Source organism: Budorcas taxicolor, chromosome 24 (genome assembly GCF_023091745.1).
Source record: "Budorcas taxicolor isolate Tak-1 chromosome 24, Takin1.1, whole genome shotgun sequence".
In the NCBI taxonomy this organism is placed as follows: domain Eukaryota; kingdom Metazoa; phylum Chordata; class Mammalia; order Artiodactyla; family Bovidae; genus Budorcas; species Budorcas taxicolor.
The window spans coordinates 14477478-14494166 of record NC_068933.1 but is presented as its reverse complement, the minus strand read 5'-3'; the positions used below and the strand labels follow the sequence as shown (position 1 = coordinate 14494166).

Here is a 16689-nt window from a genome sequence, read left to right as displayed (position 1 = left end):
ATACACTGAAAGTGAGAGGATGGAAAAATATACTCCATGCAAATAGGAAGCAAAAGAAAGCTGGAGTAGCAATCCTCATATCAGACAAAATAGACCTTAAAATAAACAAGATTACAAGAGATAAGGAAGGACACTGCATAATGATCAAGAGATCAATCCAAGAGGAAGACATAACAATTGCAAATATCTATGCAACCTACATAGGAGCACCTCAATACATAAGACAAACACGAACAGACATAAAAGGAGAAGTTGACAGTAACACAATAACAGTATAAGACTTTAACGCCCCCCCCCCCACTGACACCAATGGACAGATCATCAAGACAGAAAATTAATAAGGAAACACAAGTCTTAAGTGATACATTAGATGAGATGGATCTCATTGATATCTGCAGGACATTCCATCCAAATGCAGAATACACCTTCTTCTCAAATGCTCATGGAACATTTTCCAGGATAGATCACATCTTGGGTCATAAAACAAACCTCAGTAAATTTAAAAAAAACTGAAATCGTATCAAGCATCTTCTCTGACCACAATGCTATGAGACTAGATATCAATTACAAGGAAAAAACTGTAAAAAATACAAACACATGGAGATTAAACAATATGTTTCTAAATAACCAACTGGTTACTGAAGAAATCAAAAGAGACATCAAAAAATTTCTAGAAGCAAATGACAATGAAAACATGACAACTCAAAATCTACAGGATGCAGCAAAAGCAGTTCTAAGAGGCAGTTTAGAGCAATGCAATCCCACCTCAAGAAACAAGGAAAACATCGAACAGACAACCGAACTTTACGCTAAACAACTGAAAAAGAACAACAACAACAAAAAATCAGTAGAAGGAAAGAAATCACAAAGACCTAAGCAGAAACAAATGAAAAAGAAACAACAGTAAAGATGGATAAAACTAAAAACTGGTTCTTCGAGAAGATAAACAAAATCGACAAACCTTCGGCCGGACTCATCAAGAAAAAGAGAAGAGTCAAATCAACAAAATCGGAAATGAAAAAGGAGAGGTTACGACAGACAATGCAGAAATACAAAGGATAAGAAACTATTATGAACAACTATATGGCAATAAAATGGGCAACCTGGAAGAAACGGACAGATTCTTAGAAAAGTTCAATCTTCCAAGACTGAACTAGGAAGAAATAGAAATTATGAACAACCCAATTACAAGCACTGAAATTGAAGCTGTGATCAAAAATCTCCCCAAAAACAAAAGCCCAGGACCAGATGGCTTCACAGGAGAATTCTATCAAACATTTAGAGAAGAGCTAATGCGTATCCTTCTAAAACTCTTTCCAAAAATTGCAGAGGAAGGAACACTTCCAAACTTACTTTACGAAGCCACCATCACCCTGATACCAAAATCAGACAAAGACAACACAAAAAAAGAAAACTACAGGCCAATATCACTCATGAATATAGATGCAAAAATCCTCAACAAAATTTTAGCAAACAGAATTCAATGACACATCAAAAAGCTCATACACCATGATCAAGTTGGGTTTATTCCAGGGGTACAAGGATTCTTCAATATATGCAAATCAATCAATGTGATACAACATATTAACAAACTGAAAGATAAAACCATATGATAATCTCAATCAATGCAGAAAAAACCTTTGACAAAATTCAGCACCCATTTATGATTAAAACTCTTCAAAAAACGGGCACAGAAGGAACCTACCTCAACATCGTAAAGGCCATATATGATAAGCCTATGGCAAACATTATTCTCAATAGTGAAAACTGAAAGCACTCCCCCTAAGATCAGGAACAAGACAAGGGCGTCCACTTTCCTCACCATTATTCAACATAGTTCTGGAAGTCCTAGCTATAGCAATCAGAGAAGAAAAAGAAATAAAAGGAATCCAGATCAGAAAAGAAGTAAAGCTCTGTTTGCAGATGATATGATACTGTACATAGAAAACCCTAAAGATAGTATCAGAAAATTACTACAGCTAATCAGTGAATTTAGCAAAGTTGCAGGATACAAAATCAATACACAGAAACCACTAGTATTTCTATATACTAATTGAAAAATCAGAAGGAGAAATTAAGGAATCAATCAATGGTTGTTCACCATTGCAACAAAAAGAATTAAATATCTAGGAATAAACCTACCTACGGAGACAAAAGAACTGTACACAGAACATTATAAGACACAAAAGAAATCAAAGATGACATTAACAGATGGAGAGATATTCCATGTTCCTGGGTAGGAAGAATCAATATTGTGAAAATGACTATATTACCAAACACAGTCTACAGATTCAGTGTGATCCCTACCAAATTACTAATGACATTTTTCACAGATCTAGAACAAAAAATTTCACAATTCATATGGAAACACAAAAGACCCCTAATAGCCAAAGCAGTCTTGAGAAAGAAGAATGGAGCTGGAAGAATCAACCTTCCTGACTTCAGATTACACTACAAAGCTACAGTCATCAAGACAGTATGGTACTGGCACAAAAACAGAAATATAGACCAATGGAGCAAGAAAGAAAGCCCAGAAATAAACCCATGCACCTATGGGTATCTTATTTTTCACCTTATTTTTGACAAAGGAGGCAAGAAAATACAATGGGGCAAAGACAGCCTCTTCAATAAATGGTGTTGGGAAAACTGGACAGCTGCATGTAAAAGAATGAAATTAGAACACTTCGTAACACAATACACAAAGATAAACTCTATTAAAGACCTAAATGTAAGACCAGAAACTATAAAAACTCTTAGAGGAAAACATAGGCAGAACACCTGATGACATAAATCAAAGCAAGATCCTCTAAGACCCACCTCCTAGAGTAATGGAAACAAAAACAAAAGTAAACAAGTGGGACCTGATTATACTGAAAAGCTTTTGCACAGCATAGGAAACTATAAGCAAGGTGAAAAGACAACCCTCAGAATGGGAGAAAATAGCAGCAAATGAAACAACTGACAAAGGATTAATTTCCAAAGTATACAAGCAGCTCATACAACTCAATACCAGAAAAAAAACCAACCCAGTTAAAAAGTGGGAAAAAGACCTAAACAGACATTTGTCAAAAAGACATACAGATGGCTGACAAACACATGAAAATATGCTCAACATCACTCATTATTAGAGTGAGTTGCATTTGCAATTCAAAAGTACAATGAGATATCACCTCACACCAGTCAGAATGGCCATCATCAAGGAGTTTACAAACAATAAATGCTGGAGAGGGTGTGGGGAAAAGGGAACACTCTTGCACTATGGTGGGAATGGAAATTAATACAGACACTATGGAAGACGGTATGGAGATTCCTTAAAAAACTAGGAATAAAACCACCGTATGACCTAGCAATTCCACTCCTAGGCTTATACCCTGAGGAAAACCAAAACTGAAAAAGTCACATGTATCCCACAGTTCATTAAAGCACTATTTATAATAGCTAGAACATGGAAGCAACGTAGATGTCCATTGACAGATGAATGGATAAAGAAGTGGTGGTACGTATACACGGTGGAATATTACTCAGCCATAAAAAGGAATGCATTTGAGTCAGTCCTGAGGTGGATGAACCCAGAACCTATTATACAGAGTGAAGTCAGAAAGAGAAAGATAAATATCATATTCTAATGCGCATATACAGAATCTAGAAAAATGGTACTGAAGAATTTACTTACAGGGCAGCAATGGAGAAACAAACATAGAGAACAGACTTATGGACATGGGGAGAGGGGAAGAGAGGGTGAGATGTATGGAAGGAGTAACATGGAAACTTACATTGCCACATGTAAAATAGACAGACAACAGGAATTTGTTGTATGGCTAAGGAAGCTCAAACAGGGGCTCTGTATCAACCTAGAGGGGTGGAATGGGAAGAGAGATGGGAGGGAAGTTCTAAAGGGAGGTGATATATGTATACCTATGGCTGATTCATATTGAGGTTTGAGAGAAAACAACAGAATTCTGTAAAGCAATTATCCTTCAATTAAAAAAAAAATTAAAAAGAAATCAGAAAGACCTAGGTTGGAGTTCTAGCTTTGCCACTTAACAGATCAGTCACTTTAGTCAAGTCCAAACCTAACATTCCTCAACTGCAAAATGGGATAATGATAGAACCCAACTTTTCGGGTTGTTGTAAGAAGCAAAGAGAAAAATGAGAGTAAAGAGTTGGCCCAGTGCTTGGTACACGTAACTGCGTAAAAGCATTGGCTGTGCAGTCACTGGATGGGTCACTTATGAAGCCTCAGTCTTCTCTGTTGCAAAATGGACATACTAAGAACCACCATGCAGGGTTATCTTGGGGTTAGACACCCAGTGGTGGTAGTGGTTTAATTGCTAAGTCGTGTCTGACTCTTGCGACCCTGTGGACTGTAGCCTGCCAGGCTCCTCCGTCCATGGGATTCTCCAGGCAAAAATACTGGAGTGGGTTGCCATTTCCTTCTCCAGGGGATCTTCCCGACCCAGGGATTGAAGCCGTGTCTCCTGCACTGCAGGCAGATTCTTTACCAAGTGAGCTCTGAGGAAAGCCCTAGATACCTAATAGTTAAGCAATACATTGTGTTTATTAATGTTATTTTGATATTCTTATAGCATGCCATCTCCCACCAGGCTCTCTGATCCTACTCTCCTTCAGTAAATTTTTTGAGAAGGCCTCCTCAATTTCCTTATCTACATCAAATTCCCCCATATGCTCTATCTCGAGCTGTAGCACTTATACAGCTGCTATTTTATCTTAACTTGTGTGGAATTTTTGCTAAGTTTCCTCTATATTACAGAGAATCTCTCTCACTATCTGTTCTCTCCTGCTTCTGTAGTCATTGAACCCTGATTATGGATAGATATAATATCATCCAGAAAAAGGACCACGTTTCCCAGACTCCCTTGCAGTAAGGTGGGAGCCATGTGACCAAGTTCTGGACAACAGGATGTGAGCTGAAGGAAAATATTCCGCTTCTACACTACAGTCTGAAAGCTGAGGGGCATGCTCACCCTTTCCCCTGTTCCACGGACTAAAATGCAGACAGAGGGGTGGTGAGCCCTCTTGGACAATGTAAATAAAGGCATCTTAGGAACAGCAAAGCAACAAGCCTCATCTCTAATACAATGGAGTCACATCCAGGTGTTACATGAAAGAGAAATAACTTTCTATCTTGTTTATGCCATTTTAGTTTTAGGCCTTTATTACGGCAGTAAACCTATCCTAACTTATTATTCTCCATTACACGATAAACTCTACGAAAGCAGAAATCATGCCTCTTTGGGCTAACCATTGTATTCTCAACGCCTAGCCACACACACAGTACAGAGTGAAAGGATTTTGGTAAATTAATAAAGTGGAGTTTTGAACTTTGGAGCTGTACAGAATAAATGTAATAATTCTGAGGTAATAAAAATACTCATTATTCCCTTAAGTTCTCTTTTCCAAGTTAAATTTAAAATAAAATATATAATCTATAAAAGTTTTGAATCACTATATTGTACACCTGAAACTAACATAATACTGTAACTTAACTATAACAATTTTTTAAGGTTTTAATTTATTTAAATATTTAAATTGTAAAATCCAGATGTTAAAATAAATGATTATTTGAGTGATGCTACCTTATTAACCGTTTTATAAAACACTTTAAGCACCAGAATTCACTCCATTTGGCAGAAGCTGCTTACGGAAATTGTCAGTTAAGTTACTAAATCAAAGGGCATTATTTATTATCACCAGTTATGATTAGCCAGTTACTTATTAACAATCTGTTGTAACAGTTAATCTAACTTATACCTCCTCACAGAGACTCTAAAGGAAAAGTACTTATTGGATTATAAGCTTGTTTCAACTAACCAATAAATGAAATTAATTTCAATAGAATCATTTACAAGATCATATAAGTAAAATAATCCTAATAATTTTTCTACCAACACAGTAAATGTATTAAATAAAAATGCTGTATAATTTTAAATTCAGATTTCTACAACTTTTTCCAACTTTTGCTGATGTAAAAGATTAGTGGTTCAAGACTAATTTGTGTAAGATTGTAAAGACTGAAAAGGAAAAAAAGGTAAGTTAAATACCTACATGTTCTTTGCCATATCAATATTTATTAATCATTATTAAAAATAGGATTTGCACTAGTATTGATTTCTTTAGGAATAAGTTTTTAGTTTATAATACAATGAAGTACTTCTTTTTTAACCGTATTAAAGTGTCGGTAGGAAAAAAAAAAAAAAATCTCAATCTTAACTCCTTGTTCGCCAGAGACCACTTAATAAATCCTTCCTTAGGTAGTAGAGTATATATCATACATCAGAAGAGAGTCAGTGTTTATCGATTATTTAAACTGTAATTAAGGTTAAAAAGTAAACATAACAACTATAATGAAATAAAACATTTAAATTTATTTTTAAGAGTCCAAAGGCTACCTTAAGAAAAACATAACTTTTTTGCTATTTTTTGGGAGGGTTAGGGGAACTTATGTGTACTTTTTTTGCTTCAAAGCCAGGAGAAAGCTAACATGATTTTTTTTTAAACAGCGTTTGCATATCTTTTTCAAATAAACTTATAATAAAACATGCAGACATCGATCATAATCAGCAGATATTCTTAATCAAAAACATTTTAATTTGGATGTATTTCTAACATTATGAGTCATCTACAGTTAACATCTAAAACAAAAAATAGTTAATGTTAATATCTACTGAGGCCAAATAATAGTTAATATAGTATACCTTAACCAATACAATCTTAAAAGATTTTATAAATGAACCTAACAGAGCTTGGTTGCACAAGCCCATATTCCTTTTATTACTAACTTCCTAGTTGACATTGCTAAATCAAAAATAAACACTAGAACTACACTTTTTCTCTTTGTTAAAAATAATGATAATTATGTTTCTAGACCAGGTTTTGCCAGTAACTAGTTGTTGGACCTGGAACTGGAATTAAGTCTCTCTAGGCTTGAGCGTCCTCACTTATGATGATGTAAGAATAGTTCCCAACATTTCTGTCAGCTCAAAAATTCTCACACTATTTTTATCCGAATTTTCTTGAAATTTTATCTCAGAACTCAATTTTTACTGTAAAAATTACTTTCATTTGATATTCATAATCAACTGTAATGTAAAAGGATATATAAGAAACAGAAAATTCCCAAACTGCCACTTTTCTCAGTTTTTCTTAATTGGATACAGTAATATGAAATATACAAACATAAACTGAAACTTCCTCCTTTTCAGAGGTTTACTCTGAGGAGTGCTATTAGGAAATGAAAATCAAAAGTAAAAGCAGGAGAAACACTGAACCTGTATGTTACACGGGCTGGATTCATTTAATTCTTTTAATGACTGAATGACGGAAAAATATACAAGTAGATATAAGGAGAAAAACCTGAATCTGAAAGTTACCTGAATGAGTAATGCAACCATCTTTTTCCCATCAGCTCCTGGATTGGCAAGTTTGTTAAATTCCAAATCAAAATAAAGCTTGCACACAGCATTTTCAGGAATGACTTCATAGCAGTGTAAGAGATTTCTTCTGAATTGAATAATTCAAGATTGTTAGGCTTATATCTCATTCTTTTTAAATCATAGAAGCTGCTCTTGTATCTCAAAATAGCATATTAACTGTGATTTAATGACATATAACTATGACATTGTGAAGGCAAGATAAAATGAACAACTGCTGACCCCAAGTTTATGGATCACAGTATCAAGAGTTTCCATCAAACAAGATATAGTAATCACATTCTGTAACACTACTTAACGAAAATACAGTCTAACTTCATACTGTTATTTATTTACAGATGATTTTGATATCAGACATTACTTTTACATTTGCTTTTGATATTACCATGAAGCAAATTTTGTTTGAGAAGACAATTTTCTCAAACTGGGATCCCAGGATCACGTATACTTGGGAGTCACTGAATTTTTAATGAAAAATTTTAACTTTCACATTTTCATTAAGAATATTTTTAAAACTGCTTACACACATTCTGAATCATCTGACTTCAAGGAGCTTTCAATGCTCACATCTGCAATTTCATTCTCACTGGTATGAGAATGAAATACCTCACCAAGAGGGTTTGACTTTAAGAAGGGAAAGGTAAAACAGAAGCAGCAATAAAAATAATGTGCCCACTCTCCTCTCAGAGTCTGGCCCTGACTCTGGCCTTAAATGTTAAGAATGCTCAGGGGAGAAAAAGGTGTGAAGTTAGCCAGGGGAAGATATATATACAGATTTATCTATTTGCAGAGATCTCTACAACAGATGCCAGAAATGGAAAAAATTGACAGAATTCATGGCTCTGTCCAGGTGATAGAAAACTGAAAGGCATCCATATATGAAAATTAACTAAAAATAAAGGTGTCATTTGAGTAATTTGAAAAAAGATGACCTTAATATGGGTTATTAAGAACAGATGCTGAATTGATTGATAAACTGCTTAGTGATATCAATGCAAATAAAACATTTATACCAATTTGAACAAAAACGTGACGGGGGAATTGCATGATCACATGGCACAGGAATTCAAACACACACAATTTTTCTCCTCTAGCACCTGCTGAGAGTCAGTGTTGCGTATGACAAGGTAACTTCAGAATTCAATGATAATAGGGAAGGAGTAACGAACTGGTGACTGAGAACTATGAACGCCCAGGCAGCCTGATTTAACTTCACAAGCATTTCCAGATGAAGGAAATGTACCTTCAACATGCTGTCTTTTAAAAGCTACTTACCGGGATTTATAGTAAAACCAAAGTTGAGCATAGGTTGTTACGAGGTAAATACGCTGTCCATCACCCACTTTGCATTCCAAAGCAAATACATGAACTTCCTTTATAAAATCAAAACTATCAAAAATTAGTAAAAGTGCAAATTCAAAATCAACTATAGCTATTAAATGTTCATATAGAATTTTACCATTCAAATTTTCAAAAACTGAAACATTTGTATTATTAAAAATAAGAAAATCACTAAATCAATGCCAGTCAAAATCTAGTTGTTTTTACTTATATTTATTCACTCAGGTAATACATGTTTAAGGTGCAAACAATTAGAACATCCAGACTAAAAAGAAAATAAATAAATATTTTGTAATCATTTGACTTCCTGCTGTAATTTTACTAATTTACGTAATTTTTAAAACTACCTGAACACTATTCTAATTTGGGCTAAACCTAAATAAATTCCCTAGAACATACAAAAACACATGGGAACCACTTAAAAAATATATTTGCATGTTAATCTCAAAAGCTTAAGGAAAGTTTTAAAATGCTTAACTTTAACAAGTTACTAGGAAAAGAAGGTCCTCCTCCTTAAAAACTTTTAGCATTATTTTTACAGATGATCAATGAGTGGAATCACAATATATTTCATTTATGCTGGATACATGCATCTTTTCATTATATTTCTTTGTATTCCGAACAGGGCCCAAGAAGCAAACGATGTGCAATACACAGCTGCCTGTTTATTTGTGAGTACCATCCCCTTTGTCAGGCCAGCACACAGCAAGCACGTCTTCCTCCCACTTTCCTAATGTGTTGGAAATGATGAGAAATCCACTCTACTACTCCAAAACACAGAGGGGACAGAAGAAAGGGAAACATGGGTGCTCTGGTGGCATGATTTAAGCTCCAGGGCTTATCAATGCTAAGCTATGACATCTGAGACACTGTCATTTGCCGCTGTTCAAATTCAAATCTCTGATCCCTAATTTCATCCTTAAAATCCCACACACCACTCACTCTCTTTGCTGATATTTCTGTGGGTATTATTTTAGTTTTACTCTTAAACGCATACTATTATTTTTCAGTCCACAGTCATTTTTCCTCTAAGCATAGCTTCATTTCCATGTCACTACAAATTTTTTAAACTATTTGGCACCAGATACGTCACCCTTTTTCATTATTCATATAAAGTAAATGGTTAATGACTCATAGGGATAATTTTCCTAAACAGTATAAAAAGACTGCAATTAAATTCTTCTGGTAAAATATGTGGCCTGAAATGCAGACAGACAACAGAGTCTTTTTAGAAATCTTAAGTTATAGTGGCCCTAAATAAAAGGATGAGTACAATTACCTGTTTACAGCTTTTAACAAAATTAAAAGCCTGAGTTTGCCGATGAAACAGTTTCCAAATGGAAGGTGGTTCTTCTGGCTTGGACAACCTCGGTCTGTACACCGAGGACAACGGTTTCCTCTCATAATGGGATGCTCGTTCCTCAATCTGCTTCAGTGTTGCTTCCCATTTTCTCTTCATTGGATCAGGAGTATGGGACGACTAAATCCTGTCCCGTGTACGACTTCTGTCAATTACAACTAAAACAAAACAAAACAAGGACATCAGTTTCCGTCTTTAGAATATATTGTGTCTTGTAAAACTTCAAAACTCATTTCTGCTTATTTCTCTGTCTGCTTCCACAGCGTGTTTTGCATGAAGTTTTAATGTGAAACAAGGACAGGACTGAGTATCAGAAATCTTTAGATCCTGGCTCTTTCATCTGACAGTGCTACAGTTTTGAACCGTTAATGAAGTTCGTGGGCTTCCCTGCTGGCTCAGATGGCAAAGAATCCACCTGCAATGCAGGAGACCTGAAGTTCCCTAAACTGTAATCAGCTGCAAAAAGAGAAGCAACATGATCTCTAGGTAGTTATCTTGAGGACACATGCAATATGAAAATGTTTTGCAAATTACAATACTTCATGTAAATATGTGGGGTGTGGTTTTTTTTTTTTTTTTTTTGCATCCCTATGCATTACTATAACCATTTTGTTACATCAAGTGCCATCTACCTGGCCCAGATGGTGGGTGGTATTCCTGTGCTATTATTTCCTACTGCAGAATTCATTTCTAAGGCACCACTGTACAATTCTTAGCTCCCTTTTCCTTTTTGGCCCACTGTTCTTCTTTTCTCCTCAAACAGCTATTAGTGGGGAGGATAACCCAGTGTATGAATGAGAAATTACAATATTGGCTAGTTTTGGTTTGGGATGTATGGTAATCATAAGCATGGTTTTAGAAAAGACCCCATGGACTTTAGCCCACCAGGCTCCTCTGTTCATGGAATTCTCCAGGCAAGAATACTGAAGTTGGGAGGCTCCTTCTCCAGGGGATATTCCCGACCCAGGGTTCGAACCCCGGTCTCCTACACTTCAGGCAGATTCTTTACCATCTGAGCCACCAGGGAAGCCCCAAATCAATCTTCATCTCTGTTAATTTAATAACTGTATTTTCATGATTAGTAAATTGAAATGATTGCATTTTAACCCTTTTATTAATGACATATGTTTTTGTTTGAATACAAAGCTTCCATGTTAGCCATACCAAGGTAAGGGAGTCCAGCAATACTTTGCCAATTTGGGATGGATTATGGTTTACTTACACAGGAAAAAAGGATTTTTAGAAGAGGGGAAAAGCTGCTAGTGTAAAGAAAAAAATAGGGACAAATTCTCTGGCATTCCTCCCATCAAGGGCTGCCAGCTAAGACCACTCCCGTATAGACTCTGGCCTTGGCCTTGTGACTGGTTTCAGCCAAGGTCACATCGACAAATGTAAAGCAAGTAGAGGTTTAATAAGTGATTTTGCATGGGATTTGGCGATCCTGGAGTCCTGCTCTGAGAACCTCACGCTATAGCTCAAGCCTCACATTAGAGTTTTTTCCTGGTACCAAGGTACCCCAGCTATTAGCCAGTACCACTAACTATCAGATATGGGAGTTAAGCCATCTTAAACCATCACCTGAACTCAATGCTCGAGTAAGCCTAAGTGAGTTCAGGTGAGAGATCCAAAGAACTGCCCCAAAAATTGTTTTTAAACCCAGCAAGCTTTGGCCTAGTTTTTACCAAAAAATAGAAATAACTAATAGTTTCCTTCTTCACTAGTTTCAACTAGGTTGTAATTTATGCATGCAGAAAACAGATATATTTGTTTCTCTTAAGTGACACAGTATCATATACTAAAGGATTTGAAGGCAAAATCCCCATGTTCCTTTGGCAACACATATCTAGGACTTTATTATGTTAATAAACATACTCTTGAATGCTAGCAGAAAATTTTACAACAACGTAAACTCACAAGCAAATGACATATTTTCTGGAAGGAAAAACACAATCACCCTAGAAGATTGAGAGGGTGGGAATAATATGACATTATCAGGAAAAAAAAAATCCATGTTATCCACAGATTTCAAATTTGACTCAGACTAAGAAATTTCATTCTCTGAGTTAGATTCAATCCACATGAAAATTACAAACCAAGAAACAGAAATAAAATTCCATCAACATAAATTTCATAACACATATGCCTAGGAAAGGAATACAATTTCATTGAAGAGATGGGGCAATTTTTAATACAACTGTGTTAATTTTTCAATGTAAGTGCTGCTGCTCCTTACTGCTAGATAGATTCTGAGTATTATTTTAATCTGCTTCACACATGGATAAAAGTCTCCTCCATTTCAACAGCTAGGAGACCACTAGTCTCCTAGCTGAGAACTGACTTTATGAAACTAACCTTTAATAACGTCCACCAATTACATAATGAAGAAAATAAACTACAGAATCCAATCAGATGTGAACTGACTAGTGTCTAACAAATAACTGGCTAGAAATAACCACGTCAATGTTCACACTTAACAGTATCAGGAAAAATTTTTTCTGGTTTTGTAAGAATGACCACAGAAGTATATATGAAAGTCAGGGTCACAACAGAAAACCAATTTAACACTTACTAGACTGAGGCAACCATACATGTCAACAGAAAAAGAGAGAGAGACGTTCAAAATACGTCATGCCCTCTTGTTCTTTGCAGTTTTAAAATTGTAGCAGCTGGGTTGAAAGACAACTGGAGCTTAGAACATTCAAGCAGCAGGGGTGAATGACGAAAGCAGAGGAAGTGGAGAACAGAAACGCATCTGGCATTCTGGTTTTGGACTGTCATATTCCTTATCCCTACACCCTGGGAGAATATATCACCACGTTAGAAGTGCTTTTCACTCCTGTTGGGAAAGCATTATTATTGTATATATATAATTAAACATGAAAACCCCTTTTCACATAGGGACCATAACTATTTTTGTAACCATTTCCAAGCCCCAAAGAAAAATATTTGTTGTATTTTAAAACAGCAGGCTTAAGAGGTCTTTTATTTCCTAGGTTTGCACAGAAAAGATTGTTTAACCATTCTGCATACCGATTTTATAACTAAAGGTAGTCAGGCTGGAAAAAGGCTGGCTGAGTATTTTTAGAGTAACTGTAGTGAGAGAGAGGGCAGTGAGAACGGGGGTGTAGAGATAACTCAGAAAGCCAACCTAAGTAGCCTTGGTTTCCCTAGGATTATGGCTAGACTTGCTCATCTGTTGACACTTTACCACCTGGACAGTTGGTACGTGCTTCATGATTACTGGCTTCCATGCTAGTGGTAAGGAATCTGCCTGCATTGCAGGAGAAGAGGGTTGGATCCCTGGGTTGGGAAGATACACTGAAGAAGGGCATGACAATGCACTCCAGTATTCTTGCCTGGAAAATCCATGGACAGAGGAGCCTGGTAGGCTAGCCTGTGGGACCGCAGAGAGTCAGACCTGACTGAGCGCGCGCGCGCGCGCACACACACACACACACACACACACACACACACACACACACCAGAAGAGCTGAAGCCTGACTCCCAAGGTTCTCTCCAGCCCAGTTCTCCTAGTTTCTTTTTTGTCTAATCGCAGTTCAGTTCAGTTCAGTCGCTCAGTCGTGTCCGACTCTTTGCGACCCCATGAATCGCAGCACGCCAGGCCTCCCTGTCCATCACCAACTCCCAGAGTTCACTCAGACTCACGTCCATCGAGTCAGTGATGCCATCCAGCCATCTCATCCTCGGTCGTCCCCTTCTCCTCATGCCCCCAATCCCTCCCAGCATCAGTCTTTTCCAATGAGTCAACTCTTCGCATGAGGTGGCCAAAGTACTGGAGCTTCAGCTTTAGCATCATTCCTTCCAAAGAAATCCCAGGGCTGATCTCCTTCAGAATCAATTTCTATTCCCCACAACAACTTCTCCCTCTGTCCTGAGAATAGTTTCAACAGTATTTTGTGTTTTCTGATATATATGTTCAAGTTCTAATATTTGGCAATGTTTTCTTAATATCATTCCTTTTAGGGCCTCTTGTAATACATTTATACTATTTCTCCCACTGCTAAAGTATTCATAATAATGTGACTAAAACTTCATTTACAGTAATTGTTTATTTCCCAGATGAAATATACTCTTTACATAATTAAGTATACTAATTGACTTTTTCTTTTTTTCCCCCTTCCTTCAATCATTTTGTCTATGCTTGAACAGAGTAACTCAAATTTAAATTTCCCAAAAGTCTCCTGTAAGGAAGAAAACATTCAGTGATTCAGAAAATCAGAATTTTTCTGATTCTTTCACCCTTCTACCCTGCTCACAGGATTTCCCAACCAAACAGCCTAATTCTGCCAGACTAACCACCCTTAAAACCATTTTCAGTAGCCAAGACATGGAAGTAACCTGAATGTCCATCAACAGAGGAATGGATAAAGACATGTGGTATACATATACAATGAAATATTATTCAGCCATAAAAAAGAGTGAAATAATGCCATTTACAGCATCAGGGATGAATCTAGAGATTATCAAACTAAACGAAGTCAGACACAGAAAGATAAATATCCTACCATATCACTCATATGTGGAATCTTAAGTATTTTTTAAAAATGATACAAATGAACTTATTTACAAAACAGACAGATATTGCAAACAAGCTTATGGTTCAGTTCAGTCGCTCAGTTGTGTCCAGCTCTTTGGGACCCCATGAATCGCAGCACACCAGGCCTCCTTGTCCATCACCAACTCCCGGAGTTTACTCAAACTCATGTCCATCGAGTCGGTGATGCCATCCAGCCATCTCAAAGGGGAAATGTGGCGAGAGTGGGAGGAATAAATCAGGAGCTTGGGATTAACACATATACACTATACAGATGACAGATAACCAACAAGGACCTTCTGAGTAGCACAGGGAACTCTATTCAATATTCTGTGACAACTTATATGAGGAAAAAAAATCTGAAAAAGAATGATACATGCATAACTGAATCACTCTTGCTGTACACCTGAAATTATCACTGTAACTCAACTATACTCCAATAAAAAAAAATTTTAAGGACTATTTACATAACTTTTCCACAATTAATCACTCATTAATGATTCAGATCATCACTAAATGCACACTCAAGTTTACCTCAGTAAGTCCAAACTCTTCAAAATCTTGCCCTAAACCACTGCCCATTTGATGTCTTATTATTCAGCCTTCTCACCAAATGAACCATAATGACCACTGCCTGCAAGATCTGGCCCACTCCTGCACATTTTCCCTCAGCTGGAGTGCCGCCCACCTTCCCCCAAAGTCTTTCCCCTGGAGGCCCAGATCAAGTTGAGACACCTTTATAAAAAGAAATCTCAAAACTGAGAAGACATTGCCAGCTGTTTTCCTCTAAAGTTTCTCTAAGTAAATTAGTGTAATTTACACAAAAGCCCCTCCTACTGCTTTAACTGGAGCATCATTTGATAAGCAAGTTTAGCACAGGAAGCGACCTGAGCCTCTCTATAGGGTGATGGGACTGGTTTTAAAAAGCTAGCCCACTAGTTATCTCTTACAAATAACTGCATGCCAACCACTGTTCACGTTGGGAGTAGGTCCTAGTCTTCAGTTTTATGCAGCATCAAAGGGACTGCCAAACACTGGTCTTCTCTCAATCTGGGAGGCATACAGGCTTTATTCCTAGGATCTGAGTTGCATAACCCTTACCAAGAGCAAACCAACCTTTTTAACCTTTTAAAGCCCAGGTGCGAACTGTTATTCCTACCTCCAGGGGTTGTTGAAAAGACATTACCACAATGTTAGAGCACAGATAAGCACTGAAGGAATGGTAGCCATAACACAGAACGAAGTAAATAATACCTGGTGGCTCAGATGAGAAAGAATCCGCCTGCAATGAGGGAGACCTGGGTTCGATCCGTGACTCGGGAAGATCCCCTGGAGGAGAGCATGGCAACCCGCTCCAGTATTCCCACCTGGAGAATCCCGTGGACAGAAGAGCCTGGCGGGCTAGTGGGGGAAGGGGCAGTGAGAATGGGCGGGAAGAGACGGTTTGCCCTCCCGGAAGGCCCGCTGGTAACGTCTTGCTCTCTACCCAGGGGTCCGGCCTCCGTTTACCTCCAAAACTTTCGCGGGGGGCGGAACCCGTGGCTCCTCTGCGGCTGGCTGGACACGAGCTCTGCCTCCGGGGGCGGGACGGAATCTTCAAACCGAGCGCGGGAACTGGGCAGGAGCAGGAAGTAGGGGAGCGCACGGGCCTCTAAGGAGGCGGCGTCCTAGAGCAGAACAGGGACCACAACCAAGCAACAGCCGGGAACCGCTTACGCACCGTCGCCGGGACGCTGGAGCTCGCTCGACCCGTGAGAGGACAGAGTTGTCGTGCGGGGCGGGGTCTATGAGGGGGCGGGGTTCCGGTGGGGCGGGGCCTTGAGGAGGCGGGGTTCAAGGGCGGGCGGGGCGCGCGGAGGGGCGAGTCGGGGTCTGATGGACGTGTCGGGGCTGAACTGAGCCCTCAAAGCAGAGGGGCGGGTGATGGGCGGGGCCAGGGGCGGGGCCTGCTCTGAGGGTCAACTCTGAGCGCCGCTGCGGCG

At 38.0% G+C, this 16689-nt stretch overlaps 1 protein-coding gene across 1 annotated transcript in view; it reads right to left on the bottom strand.

Annotated features, from left to right (window-relative positions):
- PRIMPOL (primase and DNA directed polymerase) overlaps positions 1–10251 on the bottom strand; it is a 44860-nt gene extending 34609 nt beyond the window's left edge. Inside the window, exons 1-3 of the mRNA XM_052661282.1 lie at positions 10072–10251; positions 8727–8824; positions 7392–7521 (exon numbers count right to left, since the gene is read on the bottom strand). Of these exons, the coding sequence (XP_052517242.1) occupies positions 7392–7521; positions 8727–8824; positions 10072–10251 (408 nt within the window). The remainder of the gene's footprint in view (positions 1–7391; positions 7522–8726; positions 8825–10071) is intronic.
- Positions 10252–16689: the final 6438 nt, after the last annotated feature.